The sequence below is a fragment of the Dendrobates tinctorius genome, unplaced genomic scaffold (assembly GCF_039654945.1).
Source record: "Dendrobates tinctorius isolate UK_male_01 unplaced genomic scaffold, ASM3965494v1 ptg000098l, whole genome shotgun sequence".
Classification (NCBI taxonomy): domain Eukaryota; kingdom Metazoa; phylum Chordata; class Amphibia; order Anura; family Dendrobatidae; genus Dendrobates; species Dendrobates tinctorius.
The window spans coordinates 36,782,214-36,801,977 of record NW_027361766.1 but is presented as its reverse complement, the minus strand read 5'-3'; the positions used below and the strand labels follow the sequence as shown (position 1 = coordinate 36,801,977).

Genomic DNA, 19,764 nt, shown 5'->3' with positions numbered 1-19,764 from the left:
AACCCAAAGGGCTGAATCATGGTTGACACAGGAAGGAGGTCTCATTACAAGTGTCTCCGATGGGAAATATTAATGAATGGAACATTGTTTCTAGCTTGTTGACCATGAGGTAGATGTGGCAGAAGCAGGAGTAGGATACACATGTAAGAAGACAGAAAGGGGTTTGTATGGGAAGGGATGGATGTGATCACCAGTAACATAAAAGAACATTTTGGGTGACTTTAGTTTGGGATGCTGTCATCTGGAGGGCTTAAAAATTGTGGTGAAATCCAGTCCTTGTTAAATTTTATCAGAGTCAACCTGTCTGCATTCTCTGTAGTCAGTCGTGTGCGTGTATCTGTGGATTGCCACAGCTGCACTGAAAACACGCTCTGACATCACACTAGCAACAGGGCAGGCCAGCACCACCAAGGTATATAAGGAGAAGTCTGGACAACTGTGCAGCTTGGATACCCAGTAATTAAAGGGATCAGAAGTGTCAGGAAGGACGCAGGTATGGTCATTTAGATACTCGATCACGTTGTTCAACTTTTGCCTCCTTGATATTGTTACCGGTCCAGCTAGCCCTTGCTGATGAGCCGATTTATTGAAGATGGCCCAGTTTGTGGACATTTTCCCCCTCCTCTTTTGGACCTGCTGGGCGTGTCTCTCCCCATTAATGCATGCTGTTGCAAAGAGCTGGTACTTCTGCTAGCAGCGGTGTGTGAGTACGATGTTGTCATCAAATGATCGACAATGGCCCTCTTGAAGGTTTCAATTGTGAAACCACTTCGTGACTGCAAGGTGGCCAACCAGTATAGGTTGCTATTGAAAATGTGGATCACACGGGGGTCTTGGAACAGACAGTTAGACATGAACTGTGCCATGTGTGCCAAGCTGCAAAGAGGAAAATGTTCTGTAGCCCCAGAAGGTGTAACAATACCCATTCTCTCCTCACACTGACTCTCCTCCTCCTCTACCTCCTCCTCTCCAGCCCACCAATGCTGGACAGACAAGAAGCTGAGGTTGGGAGTCCCCTCTGTACCACCAGGGCTCCCCTTGGTACCACAGAAAAAGAAGTCCTCTCTCACCTTGTTTTCCTCCTCATCTTCATCATCACCCAATCTTGCCTCATGATATTGGCTGGGAAGGGTAAGATCACCCAGTGTGAAATTTGTCTCCATACCAAGATGATGGGCACTCAAAGATTCCATGTTTAGATTATGCGATTCTTTCAATGTACATAGCATCGGGATGGTAATGCTGAAAATAGCCTGATCACCGCTCACGAGGTTGGTGCAGTACTCAAAGTTATCAAGCACCTCACAAATGTCAGTGATCCACACCCACTCGACAATTGTTATGTGTCGTGGCTGAGTCGCAGTCTGACGGGAATGTTTAAGCTGGTATTCAAGCAAGTGCCCTCATATGATATGTTGAGTTCCACCATGTGGGCAGGTCGCAAATGAGTGGGTGATTTGGCAAATTAAATTGCTTTTGAAGCCCTGCAAGTTCAGCAATAGTGGTAGAGGAATGGCGGAAATGGGTGCAAATACTGCGCACCTTCTCAAGCAGGTACGACAAGTCAGGGTATGCTTTGATAAATTTCTGAACTTCTAGGTTCCGCATGTGAGCCATGCATGGCACATATATCAGCCTCCCGAGTTTTAAAGCCACCACCAGGTTACGTCCATTATCGCAGACAACCAGACCGGGTTCGAGTTGCAGTGGGGAGAGCCACTGATCGGTCTGTTGTTTTATTCCTTGCCACAGCTCTGCTGCAATGTGTGGTGTTTGACCTAAACAGGTTAGCTTCAGCAGAGCGTGTTGCCACTTTGCCGATGCGCTGCTGCACAGCTCCCAACTTGGGAGTGATGTGGAGGGTAATTCAGCATAGGATGAGGAGGCGGAGGAGGGGAGACTGGATGTATATGATGAGGCGGAAACCATGACTGAGGTTGGGCCCACCATTCATGGCGTGGGTAGGATATGTGATGTTCCAATTTATGACTTTGTCCCACCCTCCACCAGGTTCAGCCAGTGTGTCATGACAGAAATGTATCATCCCCGTCTACTTGTCAATGTGTCTGTTTTTAGGTGGACCTTCCCAGTTACTGCATTGGGGAGAGCATGCTTTAGATTGTTTAATGCGGGGACGGCACACCAGGAAAAAATAGTGCTGGCTGGGAACAGAATATCATGGGGAAGCCACAGCCGAGAGATCACGGAAAGATTGTGTCCCCACAAGCCTAAACGGCAAGATCTCCACGGTTAGCAACTTGGCATAGATTTATAGATATGAGGCACGGACAACTGGAGGCTTGGCTGGGACAAACACGTAAATTGGATTGTTGTGTCCTGTGTCTCTGCAACCGCAGCTTGTGAGCAGGAGGTATGAGCATCTGTTTTTTCTAGGCCAGCAGATTGGGAAGGACTGAGAACAGGTGACATGGCAGTGGTTTGACTCGCAGACACTGATTTGGTACTCTGTTGTTCCACCCACGGACTAGGGTGCTTGGCTGCCATGTGTTTCTGCATACTGGTGATGCTCTGGTTGCCTTTTCCCTGGCCTCTGCTCAGCTTCGCATGGCAGATGCTACAGATGACAATGTTTGGTTCAGAAGCACTATCTGAAAAAAAATTCCAGACAGAGGATGAACGCCCCCTTGCCTTGACTTAGGGCACAGAGGGATTGTTATTTGCAACAGTTGACACACCAGTAGCCCTTGGTTCCTTTGTTGGTGCTACGTATCCACCTTCTTCCTCTGTGCTGCTGTGCTGGCTATGTGTACCAACGGGCCAGGTCAGATCAGTGAACTTATCATTGACCACCATGTTGTCCATGTCATCCTCCTTCCATGTTGATATTGTTGGCTGGCCAGATGGCAACTGTGTGTCATCATCATCAGCATCCTCCTCTTGAGCCGGTATATCATGTGCATGAAAGTGGCTTTCTTCTGACCGTGGGTTTTCAAATATTTGGCCATGAACAGACTATACCTCCTCATGATTCTCTTTAATGTTGCGTGTTTAGAGGCCAGAGGCAACCAAAGGATCATATGCACCAAACAGATCATCGGAGTGGCCAAGCTTGGGTTCAAATGTTTCCTGTCACTGCTGTAGGGGGGAGGAAGTAGGAACAGGTTGAGGAATGGATGACCCAGCATTCTTTGTATCAACAGAAGACTGTGTGGTCGTGGAAGATTGGTTGCTGCTAGAGAACTTCGTTGTGCCCTTATCTGCCATCCAAGTCAACATCTGCTCTTGCTCTTCCGGCTTCCAGACACGTTTAACTTCCAGACTGGGAGTTTTTGCCAGGAACATAGATGCATCAACCTTCTTCTGTCTCCCAGATTCAATGCCTTGTCATGCACCACTGACAAGCCCACAACAGGCTTTTTAGGAATTTTAGGTTTTTGTGACATAGTTGCAGATGTTCGGATGCAGATATTGGGGAACAAGAGCAGTTTATGCTTTGTCGAAGTTAGCACTACAGCCTAGTGCTGCTTTGTGCTTTACAAACAGCACCGCAAGGGCAAAAAATTTGTCTGAGGTTAAAGCCGAAGACTTAGCTCGACAGTCACCACAGAAGATACCGTCTCAGCTTTGCAGTACCGTGCGTGCTTTCTGTGTGCAAACAGCACCGCAAGGGCAAAAAAATTGGCCTGAGGTTAAAGCCAAAGATTTAGCTCCACAGTGTGTGCGTGTCTGTGTAAGCACCCATTGTCTGATGGGACTACTTCTTCCATCCGGCTATGAATGCTCAGAGTGATAGCATGGCCGATGATGGGACAGTAGTCCATCAGACAATGTATGTGTTCAGTAGTAAAAATAACATACAGAACATACAGTTCATACATATAACATACATTGCAGACAGTACATACAACATATAACATAGAGTACATACTCATCAATCCCAGGTCCCCGAAGCCCTCAATCTCCTGTAATAAAATTAAAATAATAAACCAACCTATACATTACCTTTCCACAGTAGTCCAGTTAATAACGAGTTTCCCACAACAGTCTCCCATGTAGAACACTGACATCGCCCGATGTCAGTGCTCTACAGGGGTTCCCGCAATGAACTGACAGGTGGAGGTAATCCTCCACGATGTATCCCTCCGCCGCTGCTGGGATAGAGGTCACCTGAGTTTATTCTCTCACCGGCAATACTGTGTGAGAAAATTCCCACTCAGCATTGCCGTAAAGTGAGAGCTTGAACTCTGGTAACCTCTTCAGTGATACACTGCAGAAGCCATTACCTCCTGTCAGTGCATCGTGGGAGGCCCTGTAGAGCAGTGACATCACCCGATATCACTGTTTTATAGGGGAGATCGTTGTGGGACAGTCGTTATTAATTGGACTACGTCGGAACAGGGAGTATACTATTGGTTTATTATTTTTTATTTTTTGCAGGTGATCGAGGGCGTCGGGGAAATAACCCCTTTCTGCCATCCGACGTACTATCCCGTCCATGGGACCTGGGCCCCTATACCCATGGACGGGATAGTACGTCGGCGTGATCAGCTGCGCCCACGTGGTGAGCGCCGCTGATCGCGGCCGGGTGTCAGCTGATTATCACAGCTGGCACCCGGCACAATGTGTCAGGGGCGGTCACGGACCGCCCCCAACACGTTAACCCCTTGCACACCGCGATCAAACATGATAGCGGTGTACCGGGGGTTAAAGGGAAGCATCGGCAGGGAGGGGGCTCCCTCCGTGCTTCCCTGAGCCCCCCACGGCAGCGCAATGTGCAGCGCTGCTGCGGGGTGCTCCTTTCCTCCAGGCCCCCGAATCCAAGATGGCGACGGGGGCCTTTCGGTTGCCTGCAGGAAGCTGGCTTCCTCAGTGCCTGCAAAGCGCAGGCATGAGGAAGCCTTCTGCAGTGCCTGTGTTAGATTGCTGATCTGTCACAGGGATCTGTGATGTGACAGATCAGCGATCTGTCACAGGACAGTGATGTCCCACCTGGGACTATTTAATAAAGTAAAAAAAAATAAAAAAGTGTTAAAATAAATTAAAAAAAATCGCCAAATAAATTAGAAAAAAAAAAAAAATATTCCCCCAATAAATCCATTTTTTGGAAATAATAAAAAAAAAACCAATAAAAGTACACATTTTAGGTATCGCCGCGTCCGTAACGACCCGCCCTATAAAACTGTCCCATTAGTTAACCCCTTTAGCGAACCCCTTAAAAAATAAAAATAAAAAACGAAGCAAAAAATAATGATTTATTATCATACCGCCAAACAAAAAGTGTAATAACGCGCGATCAAATAGACGCATATAAATATCCATGGTACCGCTGAAAACGTCATCTTGTCCCGCAAAAAACGAGCTGCCACACAGCATCATCAGCGAAAAAATAAAAAAGTTATAGCTCGCAGAATAAAGCGATGCAAAAATAATTATTTTTTATATAAAATAGTTTTCATTGCATAAAACCGACAAAAACATTAAAAAATGACCTAAATGAGGTATCGCTGTAACCGTACTGACCCGAAGAATAAAACCGCTTTATCAATTTTACCGCACGCGGAATGGTGTAAACGCACCCCCCCAAAAGAAATTCATGAAACACTGGTTTTTGTTCATTCTGCGTCCCAAAAATAGGAATAATAAGCGATCAAAAAATGTCACGTGCCCGAAAATGGTACCAATAAAAACGTCAACTCGTCCCGCAAAAAATAACACCTCACATGACTCAGTGGGTCAAAATACGGAAAAATTATAGCTCTCGATATGTGGTGATGCAAAAACTATTTTTACAATAAAAAGCGTCTTTTAGCGTCTGACAGCCGCCAAACATAAAAACCGCCATAAATAGTAAATCAAACCCCCCGTTATCACCCCCTTAGTTAGGGAAAAATAATAAAATTTAAAAAAAAGTATTTATTTCCATTTTCCCATTAGGGTTAGGGCTAGGGTTAGGGCTAGGGTTAGGGTTAGGGCTAGGGTTAGGGTTAGGGCTAGGGTTAGGGTTAGGGCTAGGGTTAGGGCTCAGATTAGGGTTAGGGGTGTGTTGGGGTTAGGGTTGGAGTTATAATTGGGGGGTTTCCACTGTTTGGGCACATCAGGGGCTCTCCAAATGCAACATGGCGTCTGATCTCAATTCCAGCCAATTCTGAGTTGAAAAAGTCAAATGGTGCTCCTTCCCTTCCAAGCTCTGCCATGCGCCCAAACAGTGTTTTACCCCCATATGTAGGGTATCAGCCTACTCAAGACAAATTGCAAAACAATTTTTGGGGTCCAATTTCTCCTGTTACCCTTAGGAAAATAAAAAATTGGGGGCAAAAATATCATTTTTGTGGAAAAAAATGATTTTTTTATTTTCACGTCCGAGTGTTATAAACTTCTGTGAAGCACTTGGGGGTTCAAAGTGCTCACCACACATCTAGATAAGTTCCGTGGGGGGTCTAGTGTCCAAAATGGGGTCACCTGTGGGGAGTTTCAATAGTTTAGGTACATCAGGGGCTCTCCAAACGCACATGACACCCGCTGACCATTCCATCAAAGTCTGCATTCCAAAACATCACTGCTTCCCTTCCGAGCCCCGACGTGTGTACATACAGTAGTTTTCTCCCACATATGGGGTGTCAGCGTACTCAGGACAAATTGGACAACAACTTTTGGGGGTCCAATTTCTCCTGTTACCCTTGGGAAAATGAAAAAATTGGGGACTAATTGATCATGTTTCTGGAAAAAATACGATTTTTTTATTTTCATGCCCGGACATTATAAACTTCTGTGAAGCCCTTGGGGGTTCAAAGCGCTCACCACACATCTAGATAAGTTCCTTAGGGGGTCTAGTTTTCAAAATGGGGTCATTTGTTGGGGTTTCCACTGTTTAGGTACATTAGGGGCTCTCCAAAGGCAACATGACACCCGCAGACCATTCCATCAAAGTCTGCATTCCAAAACGTCACTACTTCCCTTCCGAGCCCCGACGTGTGCCCATACAGTAGTTTTCTCCCACATATGGGGTATCAGCATACTCAGGACAAATTGGACAACAACTTTTGGGGTCCAATTTCTCCTGGTACCCTTGGGAAAATAAAAAAATGGTGACTAAAAGATCATGTTTGTGGAAAAAATACGAATTTTTTATTTTCATGCCCTGGCATTATAAACTTCTGTGAAGCCCTTGGGGGTTCAAAGTGCTCACCTCACATCTAGATAAGTTCCTTTGTGGGTCTAATTTTCAAAATGGGGTCATTTGTTGGGGGTTTCCACTGTTTAGGTACATTAGGGTCTCTCCAAAGGCAACATGACACCCGCAGACCATTCCATCAAAGTCTGCATTCCAAAACGTCACTACTTCCCTTCCGAGCCCCGACGTGTGCCCATACAGTAGTTTTCTCCCACATATGGGGTATCAGCATACTCAGGACAAATTGGACAACAACTTTTGGGGTCCAATTTCTCCTGGTACCCTTGGAAAAATAAAAAAATGGTGACTAAAAGATCATGTTTGTGGAAAAAATACGAATTTTTTATTTTCACGCCCGGGCGTTATAAACTTCTGTGAAGCACTGGGGGGTTCAAAGTGCTCACCACACATCTAGATAAGTTCCTTGGGGGGTCTAGTTTACAAAATGGTGTGGTTTGTGGGGGGTTTCCACTGTTTAGGTACATTAGGGTCTCTCCAAAGGCAACATGACACCCGCAGACCATTCCATCAAAGTCTGCATTCCAAAACGTCACTACTTCCCTTCCGAGCCCCGACGTGTGCCCATACAGTAGTTTTCTCCCACATATGGGGTATCAGCATACTCAGGACAAATTGGACAACAACTTTTTGGGTCCAATTTCTCCTGCTACCCTTGGGAAAATAAAAAAATGGTGACTAAAAGATCATGTTTGTGGAAAAAATACGAATTTTTTTATTTTCACGCCCGGGCGTTATAAACTTCTTTGAAGCACTGGGGGGGTCAAAGTGCTCACCACACATCTAGATAAGTTCCTTAGGGGGTCTAGTTTCCAAAATGGTGTCATTTGTGGGGGGTTTCCACTGTTTTGGTACATCAGGAATTTTCCAAACGCGACATGGTGTCCGATCTCAATTCCAGCCAAAAACGTCAAATGGCGCTGCTTCCCTTCCGAGCTCTGCCATGCGCCCAAATAGTGGTTTACCCCCACATGTGGGGTATCAGCGTACTCAGGACAAATTGCACAATAACTTTTAGGGTCCTGTTACCCTTGGAAAAATAAGAATTGAGGGTGAAAAGATCATTTTTGTGGAAAAAATATGATTTTTTAATTGTATGGCTTTATGTTATAAACTTCTGTGAAGCCCATGGGGGTTCAAAATTCTCACCACACATCTAGATAAGTTCCTTAGGGGGTCTAGTTTCCAAAATGGGGTCATTTGTGGGGGGTTTCCACTGTTTTGGTACATCAGGGGTTTTCCAAACGCGACATGGTGTCCGATCTCAATTCCAGCCAAAAACGTCAAATGGCGCTGCTTCCCTTCCGAGCTCTGCCATGCGCCCAAATAGTGGTTTACCCCCACATGTGGGGTATCAGCGTACTCAGGACAAATTGCACAATAACTTTTAGGGTCCTGTTACCCTTGGGAAAATAAAAATTGGGGTGAAAAGATCATTTTTGTGGAAAAAATATGATTTTTTAATTGTACCGCTGTACGTTATAAACTTCTGTAAAGCCCTTGTGGGTTCAAACTTCTCACCACATATCTAGATAAGTTCCTTGGGGGGTCTAGTTTCCAAAATGGGGTCACTTGTAGGGGGTTTCCACTGTTTAGGTACATCAGGGACTCTCCAAACGTGACATGGCGTCCAATCTGAATTCCAGCCAATTTTGCATTGAAAAAGTCAAACGGCGCTCCTTCCATTCTGAGCTCTGCCATGCGCCGAAACAGTCGTTCCCCCCCACATATCAGGTATCTGCGTACTCAGGACAAATTGCACAATAACTTTTGCAGTCCAATTTCTCCTGTTACCCTTGGTAAAATAAAAAAAATTGAACCTGAAGTATTTTTTTTATGAAAAAAAGTTAGATGTTCATTTTTTTTTAAATATTCAAAAAAATTCCTGTGACGCACCTAAAGGGTTAATAAACTTCTTGAATGTGGTTTTGAGCACCTTAAGGGGTGCAGTTTTTAGAATGGTGTCACTTTTGGGTATTTTCTATCATATAGACCCCTCAAAGTGGCTTCAAATGTGATGTGGTCCTAAAAATAAAATGGTATTGTAAAAATGAGAAATCGCTGGTCAACTTTTAACCCTTATAACTTCCTAACAAAAAAAAATTTTGGTTCCAAAATTGTGCTGATGTAAAGTAAACATGTGGGAAATGTTAGTTATCAAGTTTTTTGTGTGCCGTATCTCTGTGATTTAAGGGCATAAAAATTCAAAGTTGGAAAATTGCGAAATTTTCAAAATTTTCGCCAAATCTCCGTTTTTCTCACAAATAAACGCAAGTTATTTGAATTAAATTTTACCACTAACATGAAGTACAATATGTCACGAGAAAACAATGTCAGAATCACCGGGATCCATGGAAGCGTTCCAGAGTTATGACCTCATAAAGGTACAGTGGTCAGAATTGTGAAAATTGGCCCGGTCATGAACGTGCAAACCACCCTTGGGGGTGAAGGGGTTAAGCGTGGTTGTAAGTATGGTGAAATTAAGAATATTAAATTACTTTTCCTTGCTGTGTGTCTTTATTTAACTCTTTAAATACTATAGGATTAGTAATGGATAGGCGTCTTATTGATGCCTCTCCATTACTAACCGAGCTTGATGTCACCTTACAATACAAAGGTGACTTAACCCCTTATTACCCCATATGCGACTGCTACACAGCAGTGGGAAGAGAGAGGCTAAGCGCCGGAATTGGCACATCTTAAAGATTTGCCATTTCTGGGGCGGCTGCAGGCTAGTGTTTGTAGCCATGGTCCCTTCATAGGCTATGAATATCAACCCGCAGTTGTCTGAATAGCCTTTTCTGGCTATGAATTATAGGGGGACCCCATGTTTTTTTTTGTTGCCACCCTATTTTAATAGCCAGTAAAGGCTATGCAGACAGCTGCGGGCTGATATTAATAGCTTGGGAAGATCCGTGGGTATTACCCCCTTCCCTGGCTATAAACATCAGCCCCCAGTCGCTGGCTTTCCCTCTCTGGAATGGAAAATTGCGCCAAAGTCAATGCAATTTTTTTTCCTGTTTTTAAATTAAACAGATAATCCATTTTAGGCCGGGGTCACACTTGTGAGAAACTCGCATGAGTCTCGCACCTCAATACCTGGCACTGCCGCCAGCACTCAGTACTGGAGTGTGTGGCTGCATGTATTTCTATGTAGCTGAATGCTTCGGTGCGAGTGCCGACGGCAGTGCTGGGTATTGAGGTGCGAGACTCGTGTGAGTTTCTCGCATGTGTGACCCCGGCCTAACGCAGATTTTTTTCTATCTATAGATCTATCTACTGTATATAGATCTATCTATCTTCAGATCTATCTATAGATATATCTATCTAGCTAGCTATAGATATAGACAAAAAAACTGACCAGCACCTCCTAGAGTGAACACATGCAAGCTGCAAAAACTGCACAATATAGAGAAAAAGAATACAGCAGCACATGTACATGAATCTAGGCCATGTGAAAACACAGAAAAACATGAAAACCATTCAATTTAGATAATAATCCTCAAAAATATTTTTTTCAAAAAAAATTTTTTTTTTACTTACAGTAAGATGAAAATTAAGGTTCTTAGTGCACAAATTGGCCAATTCATGTAAGCCCATCAACCATAGCAAGGTGACCTCCCCTGATAGGACCCTGCTCTACCGTACATAAGCCACTTCTGGGCCACCAGCCTACAATTTTGGAGAAACATGTCACTACTGGGCTAAGCCTACAATTTATGGGCAGGTAGAGCTGATTGCGGCCACCTGCAAGGCCAATGGGAGGGGTGCAAGATCAGACTGGAGGCAGCCAGCATCCAGCAACTAAATAGACAAAAAAAACCGACCAGCACCTCCTAGTGTGAACACGTGCAAGCTGTTAAAACTGCACAATATAGAGAAAAAGAATACAGCAGCACATGTACATGAATCTAGGCCATGTGAAAACACAGAAAAACATTAAAACCATTAATTATTAATAATAATCTTTATTTATATAGCGCCAACATATTCCACAGTACTTTACAGTTTAACAGTTTCAAAACACAAGTCATAAGCAACAACGTTAACAATACAATAATTAAAGCAAACTAAGGTGATTCTGCTCGTGAGAGCTTACAATCTACAACGAGGTGGGGGAGGTACAAAGTACAGGTGTGTATTTACAATGATGATTGCCACTTACAGTTCTGCTGCTGCTAATGTTTCTGCGATGACGTTCCCGGTGTGGGACATCTAGAACTTTGATGCACACTGTGTGCCTCACTGCTCTCTTTGGGAAAATCACTCTTAAGGTTGTCTACAAATGTATTTCGATACTCCAGCATGCGTGCATCTGTTTCCAGGAGGGAATCATCTGGCAACCATGGATTTAACAGAGTGGAAACCCAGTAGTCAGTACAATTTCCAATCCTAACAATCCGAGCATCATGCAACAAGAAGGCGCTCATGTGTCAGGCACTTCCATGAGATCCAAGTGTGTTGGTGGCAGGGTAACATTCAAGGTTGCTTCCTCCCTCCCCACCCGCCAACAGCAGAAAACTAAGAGGGGGGTTCATTATTCTCTACATCTCTGGACTGTTGCATGCCTATCACCTCCTCCTCATTCTTCTCCAATTGTTCATCTCCTCCTTCACTTTCACTAACAGGTTGTCTGGTACAATGAGAACCCTTTGATCACTGTATTCTACCCTCCAATGAAACCTGCCTTTGCGACGTGAGTCCAGAACTTAGAGATCTTCTTTTCCCTTCTGCATCCTCTGCATCCTCCTCTTCCTCTGGGAAAACCACCTCCTCCCTCAGACTATTCACTACTAACTACAGTGCCTTGTGAAAATATTCGGGCCCCTGGAACTTTTCAACCTTTTCCCACATATCATGCTTCAAACACAAATATACCAAATGTAAATTTTTGGTGAAGAATCAACTACAAGTGGGACACAATTGTGAAGTTGAACGAAATTTATTGGTTATTTAAAATTTTTGTGGAAATTCAAAAACTGAAAAGTGGGGCGCTCAATATTATTCGGCCCCTCTAACTTATTACTTTGTTGTGCCACCTTTTGCTGCGATTACAGCTGCAAGTCACTTGGGGCATGTCTCTATCAGTTTTGTACATCGAGAGACTGAAATTTCCCATTCTTTCCTTGGCAAACAGTTCGAGCTCAGTGAGGTTTGATGGAGATCGTTTGTGAACAGCAGTTTTCAGCTCTTTCCACAGATTCTAGATTGGATTCAGGTCTGGACTTTGACATGGCCATTCTAACACCTGCATACGTTTATTTGTGAACCATTCCTTTGTAGATTTTGCTTTATGTTTGGGATCATTGTCTTGTTGGAAGACAAATCTCCGCCCCAGTCTCAGGTCTGCAGACTCCAACAGGTTTTCTTCAAGAATGGTCCTGTATTTATCTCCATCCATCTTCCCATGAATTTTAACCATCTTCCCTGTCCCTGCTGAAGAAAATCAGGCCCAAACCATGGTGCTGCCACCACCTTATTTGACAGTGGGGATGGTGTGTCCAGGGTGATGAGCTGTGTTGCCTTTACGCCAAACATATCGTTTGGCATTGTTGCCAAAAAGTTCGATTTTGGTTCATCTGACCAGAGCACCTTCTTACACATGTTTGGTGTGTCTCCCAGGTGGCTTGTTGCAAACTTTAAATGACACTTTTTATGGATATCTTTGAGAAATGTCTTTCTTCTTGCCACTTTTCCATAAAGGCGAGATTTGTGCAGTGTATGACTGATTGTTGCTCTATGGACAGACTGTCCCACCTTAACTGTAGATCTCTGCAGTTCATCCAGAGTAATCATGGGCCTCTTGACTGCATCTCTGATCAGTCTTCTTCTTGTTTAAGATGAAAGTTTAGAGGGACGGCCGGGTCTTGGTAGATTTGCAGTGGTATGATACTCCTTTCATTTCAATATAATCGCTTGCACAGTGCTCCTTGGGATGTTTAAAGTTTTGGAAATCATTTTGTATCCAAATCCAGCTGTAAACTTCTCCACAACAGTATCATGTACCTGCCTGTTGTGTTCCTTGTTCTTCATGATGCTCCCTGTGCTTCAAACAGAACCCTGAGACTATCACAGAGCAGGTGCATTTATTTGGAGACTTGATTACACACAGGTGGATTATATTTATCATCATTAGTCATTTAGGACAACATTGGATCATTCAGAGATCCACAATGAACTTCTGGAGTGAGTTTGCTGCACTGAAAGTAAAGGGGCCGAATAATATTGCACGCCCCACTTTTCAGTTTTTGTATTTCCACAAAAATTTAAAATAATCAATAAATTTCATTCAACTTCAAAATTGTGTCCCACTTGTTGTTGATTCTTTGCCAAAAATTTACATTTGGTATCTTTGTGTTTGAAGCATGATATGTGGGAAAAGGTTGAGAAGTTCCAAATACTTTTGCAAGGCACTGTATCTTAGTAGCCATTTCAAAATAGTGCAGAAGGATGGAGGGGTCCTTCATTTGTGCCCACTCCACAAACGTGATTTGCACCATGTCCGGAATGCGTTTGGCCAGCTATGCAAAGGGACATACTGCACTAGGGCTCATCGCTGCTGCCAAAGTTGCTGCAACATGTGCAAAGTGCAATTCCACTCTTTCGGTACATCGCATATCAAATGGTAACATGGCAGGCTAAAAGACCTCTGAAGCAATGCAGGTCGATGACCTGCGAGGGTGCGAATGGCGAAGTAAGTACACAGCGACCATGTTTTCTGCAGCAGCGCATCCAGGCCAGGAGAGTGGCATAGAAATTGCTGTACCACGAGGCTGAGGGTGTGAGCCATTTAATTCACATGTGTAAAGTTTGCACCATTATCCCATATGGCTTTGCCTGGCTTCAGGTTTTGTGCAGACAGCCATTGCTCAAATTCGGCCTGGATAGGTGTCAACAATTATTGAGCTGTGTGACTGCAATCTCCAAGGCATAATATTTTAAACACTGTCAATAGCAGTGAGTCCTGGCTGCAAGGTACAGAGGTGGGGGGCATTCTCTTTGCACTGCTGGAACACATACCTCATAAAGGGAGAGGTTGAAGGTACAGGTGGAGGCCCTAGAGGAGGTGGAGGAGGCAGAAGCAGTGGAGGAAGTGTTAAATACAAAAGTTTGCCCTGCAAGCCTTGGGGGTTTCAAGACTTGTGGATCAGCCCCTTGACTGCCTGGCCCCAAAGCCACCAGAGTTACGCACTGTCCAGTCAGCAACATGTGATGCCCCTGGGGCAATGTTTTCTCGTCGGTTGTATCAGTGATGAAATGCACCCTAGCAGACAAAACTTTTTTTCAAAAAATGGGTGATGTCTGCAATGTTTGTTTTTTTTTATTTCACTTGTGTACTCTAGTGACACTATATTTACGCTTCACCTAATTGTTTAATGTTTTAAGGTCAAAAATGCATCTTTCTTCTTTGTGTTTCAACATGCCCTATACTTCTTTCTCTCAACATTATCTGTTGGATGAAAGAGCATCAAATTGTAAGTGAATGGGGTCACATTATGACCTAGAAAGGTAGTTTGAGAAGCAAGTCATTAAAAAAAATCCAACCAGTTAGGATTTTTTGTGACTTGATTTTTGAGGTCGTGAGACTGTGTGTATCACAATGCGAGATTTTCATTTTTACTACACTCCCTGACAGAAGTTATGTCGCTTGTCCATGTTATGTAAATAAAAGCTTATAACCTGACGTTAAATTCATCCATTGGTAGTATAAATTACTCTTTTGAAAGCTGAAACCCTCTGAAATGTGGCTTTGGTTAAGAAAATAAATTGGCATCAATGCAGAAATATTGACTATTTAATGAACACAGAATGGTCAGATTTTGGCAAGACAAATGTTTTGTCGCTCACATAAAGTAATGTGATATTCAAACAAATAATTAACTTAAAATACAAATATATGTTGCATAACATTGGTGAATGAAGTTGTGGTGCTACTAGAGACATATTTAATATTTTGTGTGACTTCCATGAGCTTGAAGGACTGCATCCATACGGTTCAACAATGATTCATACAATTTATTAATGAAGTCATCAGGAATAGCAAAGAATGCAGTCTTACATGCCTCCCAGAGTTCATCTAGATTCTTTGGTTTTGTCTTCCAAGCTTCCTCTTTCATCATACCCCAAACATGCTCAATAATGTTCATGTCCGGCGACTGGGCTGGCCAGTCCTTGAGCTCCTTGATCTTAATTGCCTGGAGGAATATTGTTGTAGAGATAGATGCATGAGATGGAGCACCATCCTGCTGCAGAATTTGACCCCTTTTATGATTTGGAATATAAGAGGTAGCTAATACTTCTTGATATTTTAGGCTATTGATATTGCCTTCCACCTTGCAAATGTTTTGCCCACCCCGATACTGAATGTAACCCCAGACCATGATCTTTCCACCACCAAATCTAACTGTTTTCTGTGTGTATTTTGGATCCATACTGGCTCCATTAGGTCTCCTGCAGTATTTGCGGCGGCTGTGGTGTAAATCTACTGAAGATTCATCAGAGAAATCTGCCTTCTGCCACTTTTCCAGTGTCCATCTGTTTAGCAGGCTGTGGGACTTTGCAAATGCCGCACGATTTTTTATTTGCCTTTTGTTTAGTGCTGGCTTCTGGGCACTGACTCGATCATGGAGGCCATTTCGAGACAGAATCCTACAAACTGTTCTAGTTGACACAGAGACTTGAGGTGACCAGGCCTGTTGGAGCTCTGCTGCTGTGGAAGATGGGCTTGCTTTGGATTTTCTAACCAGCAAACATTCTTCCTGAGCAGTTGTCTTATGGAGTCTGCCAGACCTGGGTTTGTCAAACACATCTCCAGTCTCTTCAAATCTTTTTTTAATTCTTTGCACTTGACGCTGAGACACATTAAAGGTGCCAGCCACCTCTGCAGTGGATCTGGTCTTCAACCTCTTGATAAACAAGGCTTTGGTCGCAGGGTGGATTTTTGGCATGTTGCCTGAGCTCCAGTTGCAGCTCAAGTGAAGGTCTGGGGTGCTAGGTTTCTTTTTATACACATCCACTAATTAAACAATCATTTACTGAGCACAGGTGAGGATGTAATCACAAAAATTGCCCAGAAAAAAATTCTAAATCCCCATTTAAGGGTAATATACCACCAAGCAATAATGATCACTTTTGTGGTGACTACCATATAAGAAAGAATTTCTTTTGGTCCCACACATGGTATAGATTTAATAAAAACACATCTTTATTAGCATAAAATACAATACAAAAGACACATAATTACATAGAAAGGTGTCAAACCATTAATAGAGGGACTATGAAGCTCCATAGGAAAAACACCCATACCAGCCAATGCTTAGAAATATTAAGGTACACTCATTTTAATTTTAAAGGGATACAAACTAAAAGGGATAAATAACCCCTACCATAACCGTATATATTAAATATGCAAATTGTCAAACCAGACATATATTAATGGGATGATGTCAGGCACCCTCTCTCTAGATGTATCACAAAAAAACGGCACTAGCCGTAAACACCGGGTGAATGAAAAAGCCGGTAATTATCTAAATGTCATCTCTAAATATAAAAACGGCACTAGCCGCAAACACCGGGTGGATGAAAAAGTCAGTGACAACTTAATGTCAGCTCTAAATGTATAACAAAAAAACAGCGCTAGCCGCAAACACCGGGTGGATGAAAAAAAGCCGGTAATTGCCTAATGTCAGCTGGAGGAAATTCCCCGGGCGTCCCTTCTGCCACGACGCGCGTTTCGCACTGCTTCTTCATGACTTCCTGGCCTTCCTATCGCGCCTGCATAGACGCACAGCCAGAGATCCCGCCCCGCAGTCGCTTATGATTTATTCTTACTGCGGGGCTGGGAATCTTGGGCATGAGAGTCGCAGATAACTACTGCTCATGCCCAAGATTCCCAGCCCCACAGTGTGAATGAATCATAAGTGACTGCAGGGTGGGATCTCTGGCCGTGCAATAGGAAGTCCAGGAAGTCATGAGAGAGGACAGGCAGCGGTCACTGCACATGCCCCAGAATACATACTACAGTGCTGGCACCAGGACTTGAAAAGAAAGATGAAGAGGCGGAGCAAACAACGCAAGAAGACTTGAGTGACGGATGTGAGGCGTCTCGGTCAGATGGGGAAAGACCTGCCCCCCTATCAAATATCAGGTATGTCTGACCAATTTTAAAAAAGATTTTTTCTGCGGTGGAAGGTACCGTAAATAAAAGAGCCACCTTGACAGAATGCATCTTTAGTACTGCACAAGGTGGCTCTTTTTCTTAAAATCGCCTGGAGGGGGTGACAGGTTCACTTTAAGATAGAAAGAAAAGAAACTTTAAAGGTGATTTATTTACATCTACTCTATAAATACATTTGTGTTTAGTACAAAGAACTAGCACATATTTAATTTAATTTCAAAACCAGTTAAAAATCCAGGGGACATTCATTATCTGAGAAATAAAGGTGATTCAAATAATAAAAGAAGAGGGTTTAAAACTATAATAGTCTGATTATAGACTGTCCTACCACAAGAAGCAACAACAGTAAATATAACAGTGCTAGATAAATCTCACAATTAATGGGAATTATTCTAGTGATGAAGGATGGTATATTAACTATGTAATGTTTCCTGACTGACTGTTGGGGATCATGAAGAAATATGTTTCTACTCATTTGGCAAAACAGGCCAATATTTGTCTCGAGGTTTGCTTTGTCTCAGCCAGGCTTGCAAGGCATTGATCTTGTCATTGTATTAACCAAGAAACCTAATTGTCCAGTTAAAAGTACAATTCACATCTATAGCTTATTCTGCTGTATCATTCATGCTTGAATCTGAAGACTGTAAAAGTCCTGTCTTTGTACTACACAGCAAGACTGTTTTTAATTTTTTGTTAGTTTTTAGAATAACAATTGGACTGAGAGCAGCATATAATGTGCCAAAAAAAACTCGAGCATCTGAAATTACCGGAGAGACTCTTGATACTGTTAAGGTGTAAATCCAAATACAACTGTCTATTCCAAAAAGTACAACATAAATGGTGACCAGTAGCACTACGGCACGAGAAGCCTTGTATTCCATAGTCTTCCCATTGTTTTTGTCCGAACTTCTTATCCCTTGAACTTGCTTCCCATGCCGATGAAGCATGAACACAATGTAACAACTGGCTAATGTCATAGTGCCAACAAAAAAGAAATCACGAAGAGCAATAGCTATGCCATTAGCAACGTATGTACCAAAAGTCATAAAATCGTGATTGCAAAATTCCAGATGAAGGGTGTATTTAGAAGTGGTATAATTGGCAATAGCTCGCACATGGAGAAAACAGGATGGGTAAATTGCACCATTGATGCACCACAACAGTACCATAATCCATTCTATATTACTTGACACCTTTTGTTTTAAGTAAAGCCACTTTTTTGTAGGGGGAGCTAGTATAATGCACTGATTGCAACTTAACAAGCAGGTAACACAAATAGTCATCCCCCTACAGATTCTATATGTGAAAGAAATAAATTTGCATTCAATGTCATTTAAAATGTTTCTGATACCTATAGAGTGGACAGCCTGTGGAAAGCCTTTCGAAAAAATTACAAGCAAGTTGACCAAAGCCAGCATAGTGAGGACAGTATTTGAAGGCAACAATTTCTTTTCTGTGATTCTAATATGAGTAAAAACAGCCAAAATAATCACATTACTGGGAATTCCTATTGCAATTAACGAGAAGAAACCAATTGCTTTGAAAATTAACCGCAGTTCCAATTCCATTCCTGAGAAAAAATAACACAAAATTGTTACATTAGCCTGTTACATTAAGATTGAAATGTTTGGGTCTATTATCAATAAACATGTTGCTTTTACTAATAGACATTTAGAGTAATCAGAGCTATTATTATTACTATTATTGTTATTATTACTATTATTAACAATGCAATCGTGATAAATGTCTTTCCAAATCCTCTTCATTCATCCACCAAATGCTTTGCGATCACTTCTATGTCTGACGTGGGACAGCTCTGCCACTGTGATCAAAATTAATGTAGAAAGTTTAATATTTTTGAGTTTTGTATTTTTTTTAAGATAAACTACTTTCCTATAGTGATTCATATTTTGACTAATATTTTCTTATCCCATATGTATTGTTTTGAGAAACTGAATGTTATGGGGAGTAGAGTTGACCGACTTTGGTCGGATCGGGTTTCATGAAACAAAATTTGTTTCAGATGAAACTGGTTCGACTAGGGCAAAAAAAAGTCGGAGTTTCGTTCGAAACCTGACCCCAATGCAAGTCAATGGGAAATAAAAGTCGGCATTGAGCGGATGACATTCATCCACTCAATGCCGACTTTTATTCCCCATTGACTTGCATTGGGGTCGGGTTTCGGATGAAACTCCGACTTTTTCTGCCCTAGTCGGACCAGTTTCATCTAAAACAAATTTTGTTTTATGAAACCCGATCCGACCAAAGTCGCTCAACTCTAATGGGGAGTACACTGGGAAAAGAATGAGAACTAAAAGTTACACTCCTGAGAAGGAGGTAGTTGATGTATCTTCCCTTGACAAATTTGTGTGGAGTGCGACTTTATCTTTAAATGGCAAAAGAAGCCTGCTTACTAGCTCAGTAAACAGAACTTTAT

At 42.7% G+C, this 19,764-nt stretch overlaps 1 protein-coding gene across 1 annotated transcript; it reads right to left on the bottom strand.

Moving 5' to 3' along the window:
• Positions 1 to 17,932: 17,932 nt before the first annotated feature.
• LOC141099162 (olfactory receptor class A-like protein 1) lies at positions 17,933 to 18,895 on the bottom strand. Its single transcript, XM_073587307.1, has one exon. The coding sequence runs from the start codon at positions 18,893 to 18,895 to the stop codon at positions 17,933 to 17,935; it is 963 nt and encodes a 320-aa protein (XP_073443408.1).
• Positions 18,896 to 19,764: the final 869 nt, after the last annotated feature.

Bases quoted from the DNA above. Each gene is read 5' to 3' on its own strand.
- LOC141099162 (XM_073587307.1), bottom strand. From the start codon at position 18,895: ATGGAATTGGAACTGCGGTTAATTTTCAAAGCAATTGGTTTCTTCTCG.